Source organism: Cervus elaphus, chromosome 15 (genome assembly GCF_910594005.1).
Source record: "Cervus elaphus chromosome 15, mCerEla1.1, whole genome shotgun sequence".
In the NCBI taxonomy this organism is placed as follows: Eukaryota; Metazoa; Chordata; class Mammalia; order Artiodactyla; family Cervidae; genus Cervus; species Cervus elaphus.
The window spans coordinates 6,126,415-6,143,462 of record NC_057829.1 but is presented as its reverse complement, the minus strand read 5'-3'; the positions used below and the strand labels follow the sequence as shown (position 1 = coordinate 6,143,462).

At 48.0% G+C, this 17,048-nt stretch overlaps 1 protein-coding gene across 4 annotated transcripts in view; it reads right to left on the bottom strand.

Moving 5' to 3' along the window:
- The window catches only part of GNG4 (G protein subunit gamma 4), a 67,554-nt gene that overhangs the window by 21,882 nt on the left and 28,624 nt on the right, over positions 1 to 17,048 (bottom strand). For 2 of the 4 annotated variants that reach the window (XM_043926023.1, XM_043926020.1), the window contains 2 exons: positions 14,302 to 14,516; positions 11,439 to 11,547 (listed from right to left, as the gene is read on the bottom strand). In XM_043926023.1, coding sequence (XP_043781958.1) covers positions 11,439 to 11,537 — 99 coding nt within the window. In that variant the 5' untranslated portion in view covers positions 11,538 to 11,547; positions 14,302 to 14,516. The remainder of the gene's footprint in view (positions 1 to 11,438; positions 11,548 to 14,301; positions 14,517 to 17,048) is intronic. The other 2 variants (XM_043926021.1, XM_043926024.1) reach the window with 1 other exon arrangement.

The following is a 17,048-nucleotide window of genomic DNA, read 5'->3' as shown; positions in this document are numbered from 1 at the left end:
AAGAAACAGATCAAGAATGACTAGATGTTTGGCTGTCAGCAGGGACTGGTGTGGTAAAAGGGACACTAAGGTCAAGTGGACCTCAGCTATTGTCTCACCAATGAACATGGGGCTTTTGGTGTCCTAAAGAGCTCTTCACCGGGCTGGGAGCAGACTCTTCAGAGGGCTAACCTTGCAAGTCCAGCTCCTTTAAGAGGCTGAGCTTTCAGTTAAAGGACCCTTTCCCAGAAGATGGGTGGGGCAGGTGACCCTGAAGTGGTCCTGGCAGCTCAGCACAAAGACAGAAACCTCACATGGCGAGTGGACACCTGCCCCAGAGCAGGGCCTTCGCTTCCTGAAAAAGTGAAGTGTTTGTCATTCAGTCATGTCCGACCCTTGGTGACCCGATGGACTATGGCCCCCTAGGCTCCTCTGTCTGTGGACTTCTCCAGGCAAGAATACTGGAGTGGGTTGACATTCCCTTCTCCAGGGGATCTTCTTGACCCAGGGATTGAACGCAGGTCTCCTGCATTGCAGGTGGATTCTTTACTGTCTGAGCCACCACGGAAGCCCTTTTGATGTTCTGAAGAGTTCTTCACTGAGCCAGGTGAAAGCTCTTCAGTGGGCTAACCTTCCAAGTCCAGCTCCTCTAAGAGGCTGGGCTTTCAGCTGAAGGATCCTTGCCCAGAAGATGGGTGGGGCAGGTGACCCTGAAGTGGTCCTGGCAGCTCAGCAGAAAGTTAGAAATCTCACACGGCAAGAGTGGACATCTGCCCCAAAGCAGGGCCTTCATTTCTCCACCCTGATCCAAAAGCATGCTGGCAGCTGTTGTTTTATTTGTGACGTCTGAGCCAGCATAGTTGCCGTTTCCTGTACCTTTTTGGGAGGAACAAAGTTGATGACATGTGGATGGCCTCACCTGACCCTGATTCTCTGCTACTGATCTGGACTGTTCTAAGCCAGTCCATCCTTCAGTGTGACTTGCTATGACCCACGGAGTGAGTGGGATCCCAAGACAGGATGACACTCAGCCCCTGATTGAAGAAGCTCCTTATCTAGTGGGAATTTCCCCAGAAACTTTCTTACAGTCCTAACATTAATAAATATCACCATGATGCACATTGGTATCTTCTTTCATGAAATTCAATTGTGTAAAATGAAGTAATTTTGCAAAAAAAAAAAAAAGATGTCTGTGCATTATATTTAACTTTCTTGCCTAATTGAGAACATATTTATATTGCCTATTGGCTTCCCAGATGGCGTGAGTGGTAAAGAATCTACCTGCTAATGCAGGAAACACAAGAGATTTGGGTTGGATCCCTGGGTTGGGAAGATCCCCTGGAGGAGTGAACAGCAACTCACTCCAGTATTCTTGCCTGGAGAATCCCAGGGACAGAGAAGCCTGATGTGTTACAGTCCATGGGGTCACAGAGCTGGACGTGACTGAACACTTACATTGCCTAGAACATACATGACCCTTGGCTAGGTAGCAAATTCTTTGCAGGATTTTAGAATTTTTATAGAATTTTAGGTTGGCATCTTCTCAACTGAGATGCAGTGTTGTCCAGACTGATATTTCTGCCCTTTCTAGGGGGACACCATAGTTTAATGATGATCCAGGATCTGGGTTGGTATTCTCCATTCATCATGTAACAACTGTAGGCCTAGGTTTTCCTGTCTGAGGACTGGGGTACCAGTAGCACCCACATCTGAAGTCAGTGTGAAGATTCAAGCATGCGACACAGGTTAAGTCAGGTGTATTCATCCTAAATGATAGCTTCCCCTGTGAGTACATTTGATGGGCCCATTCAAGATTAAGTAACCTCCGCGGTGGGCTTCCCTGGTGGTTCAGATGGTAAAGAATCTGCCTGCTATGCAGGAGACCCAGGTTTTCGATCCCTGGGTCGGGAAGATCCCCTGGAGAAGTGAATGGCTAGCCATTCTAGTGTTCTTGCCTGGAGAATTCCATGGACAGAGGAGCCTGGTGGGCTAGAGTCAACGGGGTCGCCAAGAGTCGGACACAACTTAGCGACTAACACTTTCACTTTCAACCTCAGCTGTATGTGTATTTCAGGGTTGATCATTTTCTGTTACATTCTTTTCTGGAATATGATGAGCTGTCTGGATCTGCACATTCCAATCTCCCTTTTAATAGTCTCTCCTCAGGAGTATTTTCTGCTTCATCTGGTCTCTCTGCCCCGAACATCAGCATTCAATATTGAAATGTTGTTGTCAGTCTTCATTTCTGTCATCCTCTAACTGCGTTGATCTGTGTCTTTTTTTCTTTCTGCTTACTGTGAGAGTTTCTTAAGTCTGTTCTCTATGTCATTAATTTTGATTTTCTGTAGCATGTGTTACACTCTTTGCTCCTTATTTTATTTTTTTATTGAAGTATAATTGATTTATAATGTTGTGTTAGTTTCAGGTGTACAGCAAAGTGATTCAGTTATACATACATTTATATCTGTTTTTCAGGTTCTTTTCCCTTATAGGTTATTACAACATACTGAGTAGAGCTCCCCGTGCTACACAGTAGGTCCCTGTTGGTTATCTATTTCATAGACAGTAGCGTATCTCTCTGTTAATCCCAGACTCCTAATTTATCCCTCTCCTGCTCCTTTCTCCTTTGGTAGCCACAAGTGTGTTTTCTATGTCTGTGGACCTATAAGTTTATTTGCATCATTTTTTTAAGATCCCACAAAGAAGCAATACTACAATTTGCAAAGATACATCACCCCAATGTTCCCTGAAGTACTGTTTAAAATAGCCAAGACATGAAAATAACCCAAGTGCCCATCAATAGACAACTGGGCTTAAGAAGATGTGATATATATATGTCTGTGTGTGTGATGTAATATTACTCAGCCACTAAAAAGAATGAAATATTGCCATCTGCAGCAACATGAATGAACTTAGAGAATAATACACTAAGTCAGTCAGGTAGGGAAAGGCAAATATCATTTATATGTGGAATCTGCAAAATAATATGGGCTTCCCTTGTGGCTCAGTTGGTAAAGAATACGCCTGCAGTGTAGGAGACCTGGGTTCGATCCCTGGGTTGGGAAGATCCCCTGGAAAAGGGAAAGACTACCCACTCCAGTATTCTGGACTGGAGAATTCCATGGACTGTATAGTCCACGGGGTTGCAAAGAGTTGGACATGACTGAGTGACTTTCACTTTCACAAAATAATACATATGACTTTATATACAAAAATAATACAAATGACTCTGTATACAAAACAGAAACAGACTCACAGAGAAAACAAACACATAGTTACCAGAGGGGAAAAGGCTGCGGGGATCAGTTAGGAGCATGGGATTAACAGGTACACACTACTGCACATAAACTAGATAACAGGGGTTTACTGTGTAGCACAAGGAACTATATTCAATATCTTGTAACAACCACAATGGAAAATATTCTGACATATATACAGATAATTGAATGAGTTTGCTATACACCCAAAATAACACAATATTGTAAATCAACCCTACTTCAATTGAAAAATAAAAGAAGTAATACTGAAAAAATGGAAACACTGGAAATGCCCAAGAATAGGGGACCAGTTAAATAATTGCACATCAGATGATAAAGATATTAAAGATGTACATTTTAGGAGAGAATTTACTGACCTGGATATATAATCACAGTATACTGGTCAATGATAAATCAAATTGCAAAAAGTAATACATTGATTAACTAAAATTTACATTTTAAGGCAAGATAAGATAAATCAAGCACAAAATTCTCTCTCTCTCTCTGGGTCGCCCCCTTCCCTCCCTAATGTACAGCATGCATTTGCATTACACATTAACCAGAGCACCTCAAAGGTGGGAATGCTTGCTCTATTGTAAAGAGCATTTTTTCCCCTTTCTTCTGATGCTAGGAATATAGCTTCTTAAAAGAACAGCGTTCTTTTCCAATGCTGTAGGGGATCATGGTGACTTGTTGCTTCCTTTCTACCTATTTACCTGGACTCTCTAACCTTGGTTAACTCTATGTAAAATATCAATTTGTCATTTTGATGTACGATCCTTTGTCTTGAAAGTGCACGTGACTGTACTGTCTACTTTTAACAGGTAGAATAGTGCTCAGAGCTTCTGAGAGTCTGTCTCCCAGGTTATCAGCCTCAGTTGGCTCAAATAAAGTTTTCTTTTCTCTTAACTTGATTGTTAATTGAACTTTTGTCAACAAAATGTACGTTATAACTGCAATTTTATAAGAAAACTAGGTATAGTTTATAAGGTAAACAGCTAGATGGAAAAACATGAAAATGTAGTGGCTATAGTTTAAATTTTCTTTATACTTTTCCATATTTTCCAAAATTTTCTAAAATAAGTGTTATTTGCATGAACAGAAAAATTGCATTATTTTCAAAATAAGATTTAATGCCCCTAGATACAGATACCCACTTTCTCACATTCTCATTTTAATTTCTCCCTTTCTCCTTGAGGAGCCTTAAGTATGCTTCAGGGTGTGTCTAATTCTCTATCACTCATTTATGGTTTGTAGAAAAGTTCTACATGGAATAAGCACAGCATATGTAACCTCTATCTTGAACACCCATACATTCAGTTTTTGGGTCTTTGTATTTCCCAACTGAAATGTTTTTTGATCATGTAGCTGCTTTTCCTTTAAGCATCAAACAAGAAAATCTCCAAGACCAAAAGTAAACGGGAGTAAGTCTTTCTCTAAAGCTTGTCTCCTTTCCCAAACTGTTTTCACGAGATTTTTCATACCTGTGATGGAGAAGGACTGTGAACACTTGTTATTTCTTGCGATAGAATCTCTCTTCTTTTATGTCAATACTTGCAGCGCTAACTTCATTACTGCTGCCATGTCTTTGGGTAACTTTTTAGTCCATGCATCACCTGCCCCTCTTCCTGACCTGCGCTCCTTTTTTTAGTAGTCTATAGAAGGCTGGCTGATGGGGACATCCCTGGTGGTCAGGCAGTTAAGAATCTGCCTGTCAAAGCAGGGGACACAGGTTCGATCCCTGGTCTGGGAAGATCCCACGAGCCGTGGGGCAACTAAGGCCATGTGCCACAACCAGAGGAGCCGCTGCAGTGGGAGCCAACGCGCCACAATGAAGAGCAGCTCCCGCTCACTGCAACCAGAGAAAGTTCGCGTGCAGTAGTGAAGACCCCGCACAGCCAACAACAAATACATAAAATTAGAAAAAGCAAGGACGCTGATGTGTAACAGGGTGATCTGTCAACAACCAGCAAATCAAGCTTAGGTTGACAAAATTAATTTCAGCCTAAAGGCAACCCTTTTGGGGGCTGTGAGCACAAACACAGCTGTTTATCTACTGAAGGTGTGTGAGAGAGCTGGGCCTATGGCTGCTTGGCAAATGTCAGCTTCCTGATCCCTGGCTGAGAGCTACTAGTTCACTCAGGGTGTCCATCCTTCTCCAGGGTCTGCCAGGATACAGTCCATGGGGTTGGCCAGTGGCAGGAGAGTCAGGGCACCCTGAGCGGTGCCCAGTGGAGCAGCAGCTCCCGGCAGCCTTCCTGGGGCCTGGGACCTGGCCTGCTCAGGGCCTCTGTGCCTCTTCCAGGGGACAACGACTTCTCTGGAGCTGAAGTCTTCTCTTGGGCTGGGTAGGTTGGCTCTGGAGACCATTTTCTTCACATAAGCCTCTTCTACTTTGCTTAGCTCATATCTGCCTTCATTTCTCAACAAATTTTTCCTATTTGATGATCCATGCCATGTATGTCTCTTCCGGTAGAATCTTATGTTGCTTGAGCCTCCAATGGGTGAGAGTATGAATCAGGTTACGGGTGTTCGTTTCCAAGGGACCAAAACATTTTCCAAGCCGTCTTTACGTGCTCTTTGTTTGTTTAGGATCCTGAACATTATTTTCTAAGCTTTCTGTTTTTGGGGAAGCCATACATGTTGAATCTTCCCTGTACTTACAATGAATGAAGTACATATGGATTTAAAAAAAAATTACTGTTATTATTTTAAAAATTTTATTGGAGTATAGGTGGCTCAGACAGTAAAGAATCTGCCTGTAATGTGGGAGACCTGGGTTTGACCCCAGGATGGGGAAGATCCCCCGGAGGAGGGCACGGCAACCCACTCCAGTACTCTGGCCTGGAGAATCCCCACGGACAGAGGAGCCTGGCGGGCTACAGTCCCTGCAGTCTCAAAGAGCTGGACACGACGGAGCGACTAAGCTCAGCACAGAGCTGCTTTAAAATGCTGTGTTAGTGTCAGGTGCATAGCAAAGTGAATCAGCTGTACACACACATCTCCACCCTATTTAGATTCTTTTCCCACACAGGTCATTACAGAGTATTGAAGAAAGTTCCCTGTACTATCCAGTAGGTTCTTGCTAGTTATCTACTTTTAAAAAAATAGTTTTGAGTGGTTACTATCTGCTAGGCACTTTCTTTTGTTTTATTTGTTTTGGCTGTGCCCCAGGGCCTGTGGGATCTTAGTTCCCCAACCAGGGATCAAACCCACGCCCACTGCATTGGAAGCGCGGAGTCTTAACCACTGGACCACGCTAGGGAGGTCCCTAGTTACCTATTTTATATGTAGTAGTGTGTACACGTCAAAGCAGCTGATACAGGTTCTCAAAGTGGAACACCCAGCTTTGCTGGGAAATGGCCTGGTGAGCTCGGAGGTGGGATGGAGAAGTCACCCGAATGCTGGGGTGAGTCAGGGGAGGCAGTCAATAAACATTAAAGGAACGAAGATAGTGTACGTTGCTTTTGGCAAGAAAGAGCTATCTCCAGGGGACCCCTTTGTCTTATCACTAACCTTAAACCAGGCACCCCCATGCTCCACTCATCTCAGGCCCTGGCACACCTTTCAAATCTTTTCGTCACACAGTATCTTGCCTAACTTGTGGGTTCTCTCCATAGGTCAAAGAAGTATAATAGAAATGAAACATAAATAATGAACAGGTGACCAAACCTCTTCCCAACTTCCCCCTCAGGAATCTCAGAACAAACTGTGTGAACAAGACAGTATCTCAGGGAAAATCACAAGGAATCAACAGGCGCAGTGGGGGACAGCTCTGATCCCCCACCCCAGTGCTTCACCAAGATTACTTCCCCTGTTTCCCTTTAAAAATTTTCATGGCCTAACAGAATCCTCAGAGGTGGTTTCTAGGTGACACCAAGTCCCCCGTCTCCCCAGATGGCCAGCATTCTGATAAAAGCAATTTTTTCCTACCAACATTTGTCTCTCTCTCCAGTATTGATTTTTGAGTGGTGATCAGCTGGATCTGATTTGGTAACAGTAGGGAGGTTTAAGAAAGATGTTGAGGGTGAGTGTGGGGAGGGTCTCTGTAACATGTGGGGTTTGCGGGATGGCTGGGGGCTACATGGCGAAGTCTTCATTCTACATCCTACAAAATCTGCAATAAGTCTACTGCAGTCTATTGCACCAGTGCTTTTGTGCAGATGATGTTTGCGGAGACAGACGGGACCTGAAGATCATAGTGGATGCTTCTACACTTTACCTCCACGAACTGTCCAAACCTCTCTAGAGTTCACACTGGTACTTTTTCCTACCTTTGCAACCCAAATAACTGCATAATGCATATTTTTTCCCTTCTCGCCCCTTTACTTCCCTGAGCTGCAAATATCACCCTTTCCTTCCTTTCCCACGAGATACTCTTCCAAGCAGAGCAAACTATGAAGCCTGGAGGCGGGTTCTGCAGTTGGCAACACACTGTGTGAGCCGCAGGGCTCCTCCCGGGCTGTCCTCTGGGTGCTTTACCCGGAGCTGGCTCTGGGGGACTCATCATTGCCATTATTTTCCCCACAGGGCCTCCAGCTGTTTCCCCTTTTTCATCCCTCTCTCTGGGCTCCGTGGCTGGCACAGCACACAGGGGAACGCCTGGTGTTCCCCTCACTGTATGAGGTCAGAGAGTTCTAGGAACTCCTCTCCTCCTCCCACACAGCTTCCCTCTGTCATTTACCGCCAGGATCCTTTTTCCCTCTTCATCTCCTGCAATGAACTCCCACCCACCCTAGAGAGGCCACTGCTTTTTCCTGGTGACACTCTTCCTATTTCCTCCCTCCCCAAGGCACCTATTGGCTTCCCTGCTGGCTTAGTGGTAAAGAATCTGCCTGCCTAATGCAGGAGATGGGGGTTCAATCCCTGGGTGGGGAAGAACGAAACGGCAACGCACTCCAGCATTCTTGCCTGGAAAATCCCATGGACAGAGGAGCCTGGTGGGCTATAGTCCATGCAGCTGCAACAACAAGGCGCTTATCATGGTCAACCTGGGGTTTCCTTGATGGATTCTCTTTCCACATTCTGTTTGTTGTCTGGCTAATTGATATCAATGTACATCTTCCCCCCCGCCCCGCCAAGTTGTATCAAGTAGATTTTTCCCCAAAGCCCTCCTGTGCCCTGAAGCAAGGGGTGTCTAGTGCTTAAAAATCTAGTGTGAGCTTAACACTCATTAGAATGGCTATTATTTTTAAAAAGGAAAATAAGTGTTGGCGAGGATGTGGAGCAACTGGAACCCCTGTGCACTGCTGGGGATGAAAGTGAAAAGCGTTAGTCACTCAGTCGTGTCTGACTCTTCGTGACCCTATGGATGATAGCTCACCAGGCTAGTCTGTCCATGGAATTCTCCAGGCAAGAAAACTGGAGTGGGTATCCATTCCTTTCTCCAGGGGAGTCTTCCTGACTCAGGAGTGAGGTTGAGGAGGATGTAAAAAGATATGGCTACCATGGAAACCAACATCATGGTTCCTCAAAAAGTTGAACACAGAATTACTCTATGACCCAGCAATGCCACTTCTGGCTACATACACAAAGGAATTGAAAGCACTGACCCAAATGCTTTCCATGCTCATAGCAGCGTTATTGACAAAAGACAAAATGTAGAAACAACTCAAATGTCCATCAACACACGAATAAGTAAATAAAACATGGTAGATACATGTAATGAAATACTATTCAGCCTTACAAAGGAATGAAATTCAGACACAGGCTACACTGGACAAAACTTGAAGGCAGATGCCAAGTGAAATAAGCCACAGATAAAATACAAATACTGTATGATTCCACTTATAGGAATGAAGTACCCTGAATAGCCAAATTCATAGAGACATAAAGTAGAAGAGAGGTTTCTAGGGGCTGTGGGGGCAGGGGACGGGGAGTAAGAGTTTAATGGGCGGAGTTTCTGTTTGGGATAACAAAAAGTTCTAGAAATGGATGACCGGACGATGTTGTGGATGTACATAATGTTATTGAATTACACACTTAAAAATGATAAAAATGACAAATTATATGTATGTGTATCTAGGCACGATTTTAAAAAATTAACGTCTGGGGTTGTGCGAGCACAAACAGAAAACCACGTGTGACTGCAACTCTGGCTGGGATGTGGTTCCTGGGGGCCACCCCTGTCCTCAGGCGGCCCCGGATCATCTCTTCAGGGATCAAGCTCTGCCAGCTCAGACCAGACCTGTCGCGGGCCCTGTGATCACCGTGGGGGCTGCAGGGCCCCCGGGAGGCCTCTCGAGAGATCAAGGAGCTGCAGTTCCACAACCCAGAACTGCAAGAATGGGACCGCCCGGCCCGTGACACCACCCGAACAGCACGCTGGGCTCCGAGCTGCCCTGTGACCTCCGCTCCTTCTCTGGGAGACTGCCATATCCTGCAGTGACTCCTGAAGAGCCCCTCCCCATGGGGACATGTACTCCACCACGGCTCCTGGGTGCTGATGGTCAGCAGAGAGGATCTGTTACCATGGAGAGCATCTTCCGTGACAGACCAGAACTCCCCACCATGGCAACGGTCCCACTGCCAAAACCACCGCCCACCATCTTTCCAGTCCTGTGGCCATGGACTTGACAGCTGGGTCTAGCTTCTCTCGCCCTGGAGACTACCACACTTACCCTCCAAGTTCCTCTGCGTCTGGTGCGCTGGTGTCTCCATTCTGCCTTTGCCCTCTGCCCACTCTCTGCCCGCTCCCTCCCCTCTCGGCTTCTCTCTGCAGCTTCTGCTGCCCCTGGCCTCTGACAGTACACCCCACAGCCCCGGCTGCGCAAGAGCTGTTTTTATGACCTGTTCCTGTGCCCACAGCTGCCTTCCCAGCACAACACCCGGCTTCTATGTCAAGTCCGAGTGCTCACAATGAGCCATGGTCAGCTCATACTAGCCTTCCCTCCGCCCGCATGTCACTTCGCAACCAACCCCCAGCTCATGGCTCCGGGAAGTCTTCTCTGAGCAACGTGGTGGGAACATTCCATTCGTTTTTCTATCCCAGGACCATGCCAAGGGCAGAGCAGGTGCTCAGGGATCTTTGTCCAATGAGTGCATCTCCTCGCGTCCTTGTCCTCTCAGCAAAAGACTGTCCTGTCTTTGAACCACTAGCGCCTGCAATGCTCATCCTTAGACCCATTTCTACACCACTGGGCTCCTCCTCTTTTAGAACTGTTTCTTTTCTTGCTCCCTCCTCTAGCCTAGGGATTAAAGATGTTTTATTTGTAGCTGGTGACAGTATGTGCAGATATAGCCAGTCCGCTTAGACCAATGTGAATCATCCTGCATTCCCTTCTCGCTTCATATACACCGTGTCACTTACTGGGCACGTTGCTGCCTCCTTGGATAGCTGGTACCCGAAGGTCCCTGGGGAGGGGGATGGATGGATGGAAGCTGACTGATGGAACTGGTGTTATCTGGTCTTGGCAGTGGGAGCCTCGGGGAGGGACTGTTTGCTCCACCAACAGAGGGCATTAGGAGTCACCCACTGCCCCACGGATTCTGTCCTATTTGGGTGACAGCCCTGGTTTTACATCCTCACAGTGCACAGACACACTGGACTGGTGTTTTCTGCTGTCAGATGCCCGATGCACTTCCAGCTCCATTCGAGTCAGTGACCCTAACTAAGCTGCATCTCAGGGCCACTTGCTCAGCCTGACCTCCTGCTCCCTTTGAAGTGGCATCTGGGGAAAAGCTGGCTTCGTTCCCCCAGTGTGAAGACACCTCCCCGCTCCTCAGTGAAGTGAACACCGTGGGAGGAGGCTGGCACCCTCCTTCCCTTTCCCCCAGGGAGCAGCTGACAAACGCGGACATGATTCAACGCGGCACTTCCCCCAGCACCCCTGTCAAAATACCTGATGTTGTCTCATCTCCAAGTCACTGGACCAGGCAGGAAAACTATGATGGATTGCATGGTTCAACTCCCTCACTTGCTTACGCGCATGACAACTGAGCTAAAGACAGCTGAGATGAACACGGGCCTATTCTAGGCGACTCCTCATGGAATACACGCACACCGTGTATTTTGCATCCCTTGGTTCCTCGGGCACACTTGGAACTCCGGAGCAAACACTCGTCTGTAAATGTTACAGCTGCCAGTGTCGGCTGGATGCTCTACGGAGTGACATGTTCACTCTCATGTGGCTGCTTTGGACTCGGGGGGACTGTCGTGAGCTGTGTGCTGGTCAGAGGGCAGGCGGGCCTGTGCACGCTTACCTTCACCCTGTCCATGCAGGCTTCCATCTTCAGCTGCTCCACTGCTTTCCGGGCTTGGGAGATGCTGGCGGTGCTGTTATTGGACATGCCTTCTTTCATTCTGCTGCCCCTGGAACAACCAAAGTTAAGGAGGCTGGAAGAGTTGCTTTTTTGAAAGCAGAGCCCCCCCCTCAACTTACTCCCCCTCCCATCCTCTGCAGCTTCTCTATCCAGGCTAGGGAGCCACGGGAGCACACCTTCCTGGGATCAGAGGAAGGAGCGCTTGACCTAGTGATGGGAGCAAGACATGGGCTTCTGGGGCCACCTGTCATCCGCTCCCTGTCGCCGGGGCTGAGAAAGCCTGACAACAGAAGCCCCTGTCTTTCTCCCATCCTTACACCCCATTGCTGCTGCTGCTAGGTCACTTCAGTTGTGCCCGACTCTGTGCGACCACAGAGATGGCAGCCCACCAAGCTCCTCCGTCCCTGGGATTCTGCAGGCAAGAACACTGGAGTGGGTTGCCATTTCCTTCTCCACTTACACCCCAGAGCCTTAGGGAATACCTTGACATTTGTTCAGAGATTTGTTAGTAATAAGTCATCTTCATTCACATTTTTTTTTTTTTTGGCTGCATGGCATGTGGGATCTTAGTTCCCTGACCAGGGACTGAACCTGTGCCCCCTGCAGCGGAAGCGCAGAGCCTTAACCACCAGACCCCCAGGGAAGTCCACCACTGTCATACACATTCTTTCCCTCTTTCCTCAAGCATCTCTAAAAGTTGGCAAAACAGACTGTTTTGTTTTGCACATCAATAAAGAGCAAATCCCAGAGAAATGAAGCCAAGAGCCAAAGGTGCCACAGCCAAGACCTGTTGGTCTAGGACCCAAACACAAAGCACTGATGCCTAGCTCAGGGTTCTTTCCCCTCACAGAGCGCCCCCTAGCTGTTTATAGGGCAGAGCACAAGTTTCCCCCACGAGAGCTTGCTTTATCATTCATTTTAATTTGCTATCATTCCAAAAAGCTTATATTGTTTTAAAATAAGAACACACACACACCTCCACCCCCTATCCCAAGCACGGAAGACCCCTGTGATGCTAACTGTTCTGCAGGAAAGCACACGCCATAGGCTACTGTTACCCCGTTTAATGAGAAACTCCCTGGAGACCTATGCGGTCAGGCCTGAGAGCTAGCGTGGGTCTCACAGGTTTTGCGTAGTGCACAGGGAGGTGTGAGGGGGCTGGGCCGGTCCCAGGGTGTGCAGACCACACTCTGGGTTTCCTCATTCAAGCAATGACTCTCTGGCCCAGATGAGGCCTGACGTCAACTTCATTTATTTCCAGACAATGCTTGAAAAATAAAACTTGCCTGTTGTGACACATGGCAGCCACCGAAGTTAGAGTTAACAGGGGTAGGTTCCTCTCTTGGTTGCGAACTTTTATTCAACAAGAAGAGAAGGAGAAGGAGTTGGGGGTTTTGAAGCTCGGGGGATCAGCCGTTGACCCCTTACTCTACAGAGACGTGTGTGCATTTCTGCATGTGTGTTTGGGGCTCTGTCCCTGCCTGTGCCCACATGCCTGACGGGCACACTCTGCCGGCCTGTGTGTGTGGCGGTCCCTCTGTGGGTGTTTGCGTTTATGCATCCTTGTGTCCACACAAAAGGAGGGAGAAGATACAGGCCAGTTCCAAGCCTCCCCAGCCCAACCGACAAGGGAAAAAGGACCCTGAAATCACTGCCTTCAGGCCCTGATCCTCCTGCCCCATTTCTGAATCCATCCTCCTCTTTCCTCATCACCAGCTTGGGGCTTTCAGAAGTTAGGGGGCTCGGGGGTGGCAGGAACCCAGGGGGCTGGTTAGAGAAAGCTGAGCCCAGGATCCGCAGGAGTGAAGAAACGAAGATGCGGGGGAGGGCAGAGAAGGAGGAGGGGACTCTGTACTGTGTGTGCGAGAATGTGTGGGTATGTGAGGGTGTGTGAGTGTCTGGGCATGAGGGTATGTGTGAATGTGTGTAGGTGAGGGTGTGTGTGAGTATGTGCAGGTGAGTGAGGTGTGGATGTGAGGGTATAAAGATGTATGGGTGGGTGGGTGTGACTGTGCACACAGGTGTATGAGTGTGACGACGTGTGTGAGTGTGTGTGGTCAGGCATCTTTCTCCTCGGGCACATAGATACACTCACACGGACAGCCTGCCTGGGGATGTCCACTTTGTGGTGTGTAATTTGGTAAACTCAGGGTCGGGGGCAGGGCAGCGCACGCTGCTTCAATCCCCACTGCTGCTGATCTGACCTGACTCAGGACGGTCTTTACAGTTTCTGGATGAGTGGATGTCAGCGTGCCTTTTCAGCCTTGCTCCCTAATATGACTTATCTCCACAGACCCTTGTGAAGTGTTGGCTGGCAGAGCTCTGCAGTCTGTGTCTCCAGGAAATCTCTGAAAGACAGCTATTGCCTTTGGCCTGAAGGGACGGAGCAGCTTATGCTTCGGGGGGGCGGGTGTTGGTTGACCCCCCCCATACCCTTCCCGCATCCCCTTTGTCATAGCAAGCAGCTGACCAAGGATGCTAGCCTGAGTAATATCTCTATTCCTAGGTGGGGAAGGACACAGCTTGATTTCCAAGCCAAGGCCAGCAACCCATGGAGACAGCTTGTATCTCCTGCTGCTCCCCCATTACCCACTCACACAAGGGATAATGTGAAATGAGGGGTGAAACAGCCTTCATAAGTGCCTTACATCTGGGTTGAGAATGCAGTGATGGCATGAGGACCTGGCCACACATCGAGGGTCCTGACAGCCCGTCTCATCCCAGGCCCACACATGCCCTGCTAGCAGCGACGCCTGCCCTCCAGAGAGAACCCGTTCTTGGACAGGGCCCCGTACTTCCTCACCTGCTGAGAGATGGCACCGTGACAGGCCTGGGCCTGGGACAAGCTGGCGGCAGGAGCGGCTGACAGTCGTCAGACGAGAGGCTGCGTCAGGGGCCCTGCTGCGCGCTCGCCTGGAAGCACAACCAGAGATGGGTCACCGATGCGGCAGGAGCCAGTTGATCCCCAAACAGTCAGTCCCTCGAAGTCCTGTCCTCGCGGCCAGCAGCTGTCTTCTCCTGGAGCAGGCCACAGGGGAGATGGTGAGCTAAAGCCGGGAAGAGAAGCCCCCGAGCTGACAAAGAGCACAAGGGAACATCCGGAGGCCACAGACCACCAGGGGCCTCCCCCAGCCCCACTTACTGCCCCCACTCCAGCCAGACCTCTGCCAAACAGAAATAGTTTACATGTTTTCTTAAATTCTGAAATGATACGCCCATTGTAGAAAAATGTGAAGATGGAGAAAACTGGCTTCCCTGGTGGCTCAGAGGGTAAAGCATCTGCCCACAGTGCGGGAGACCTAGGTTCAATCCCTGGGTTGTGAAGTTCCCCTGGAGAAGGAAATGGCAACCCACTCCAGTACTGTTGCCTGGAAAATTCCATGGACGGAGGTGCCTGGTAAGCTATAGTCAGTGGGATCGCAAAGAGTCATACACAACTGAGCAACTTCACTTCACCTCCCTCCTCTGGGGCTTCCCATGGTGGTTCAGATGGCAAAAAGCCTTCCTGCAGGAGACTCGGGTTTGATTCCTGGGTCAGGAAGATCCGCTGGAGAAGGGAATGGCTGCCCACTCCAGTATTCTTGCCTGGAGACTCCCATGGACAGAGGAACCTGGCGGGCTACAGTTCACGGGGTCACAAAGAGTCGGACATGACTGAGTGACTAACACACACTCCCTCCTCCAGAAAGGACGACTCTGGGACAATGGAACCCCTCCCCCGGGACTCCTAGCACCCTGCCCTGCAGCATCCATCTCCTGGGATCCCAGTGTTATTGGTGCTCAGTTGTATCTGACTCTGTGACCACATGGGCTGCAGCACGTCAGGTTTCCCTGTCCTTCACTATCTCCTGGAGTTTGTTCAAACTCATGTCCATTGAGTTGGTGATATCATCCAACCATCTCATTCTCTGTCGCCCCCTTCTCCTCCTGCCCTCAACCTTTCTCAGCATCAGGGTCTTTTCTGGTGAGTTGGCTCTTCACATCATCAGGTGGCCAAAGTATTGGAGCTTCGGCATCAGTTCTTCCAATGAATATTTAGGGCTTATTTCCTTTCAGTTTAGTTCAGTCGCTCAGTCGTGTCCGACTTTTTGTGACCCCCATGGACTGCAGCATGCCAGGCTTCCCTGTCCACTAACACCTTCTGGAGCTTACTCAAACTCACGTCGATCAAGTCAGTGATGTCATTCAAATATTTTATCCTCTGTTGTCCCCTTTTCCTTCTGCAATCTTTCCCAGCATCAATGTCTTTCCAAGGAGTCAGTTCTTCACATCAGGTGGCCAAAGTATTAGGGCTTCAGCATCAGTCCTTCCAATGAATATTCAGGGCTGATTTCCTTTAGGATTGACTGGTTTGATCTCCTTGCTGTCCAAGGGACTTCCAAGAGTCTTCTCCAACACCACAGCTCAAAAGCCTCAATTCTTCAGTGCTCAGCTTTATGATCCAACTCTTACATCCATACTTGACTACTGGAAAAACCATAGCTTTGACTATACAGACATTTGTCCGGAAAGTAATGTCTCTGCTTTTTAATATGATGTCTAGGTTGTTCATAGCTTTTCTTCCAAAGAGCAAGAGTCTTGTAATTTCATGGCTGCAGGCACCATCTGCAGTGACTTGGAGCCCAAGAAAATAAAAGTTTCTCACTGTTTCCTCATCTATTTGCCATGAAGTGATAGGACCAGATGCCATGATCTTGGTTTTTTTGAATGTTGAATTTTCAGCCAGCTTTTTCACTCTCCTCAGGTCGGTAGGTGCCCAATATGCTACTGGGGATCAGTGGAGAAATAACTCCAGAAAGAATGAAGGGATGGAGCCAAAGCAAAAACAATACCCAGTTGTGGATGGGACTGGCGATGGAAGCAGGGTTCGATGCTGTAAAGAGCAGTATTGCATAGGAACCTGGAATGTTATGTCCATGAATCAGGCAAATTGGAAGCGGTCAAACAGGAGATGACAAGAGTGAACATCAACATTCTAGTAATCAGTGAACTAAGATGGACTGCAATGGGTGAATTTAACTCTGATGACCATTATATCTACTACTGTGGGCAGGAATCCCTAAGAAATGGAGTAGCCATCATAGTCAACAAAAGAGTCTGAAATGCAGTGCTTGGATGCAATCTCAAAAACAACAGAATGATCTCTGTTCGTTTCCAAGACAAACCATCCAATATCACGGTAATCCAAGTCTATGCCCCGACCAGTAATGCTGAAGAAGCTGAAGTTGAACGGTTCTATGAGGACCTACAAGACCTTTTAGAACTAACACCCAAAAAAGATGTCCTTTTCATGATAGGGGACTGGAATGCAAAAGTAGGAAGTCAAGAAACACCTGGAGTAACAGGCAAATTTGGCCTTGGAGTACAGAATGAAGCAGGGCAAAGGCTAATAGAGTTTTGCCAGGAGAATGCACTGCTCATAGCAAACACCCTCTGCCAACAGCACAAGAGAAGACTCTACACATGGACATCACCAGATGGTCAATACCGAAATCAGATTGATTATATTCTTTGCAGCCAAAGATGGAGAAGCTCTATACAGTCAGCAAA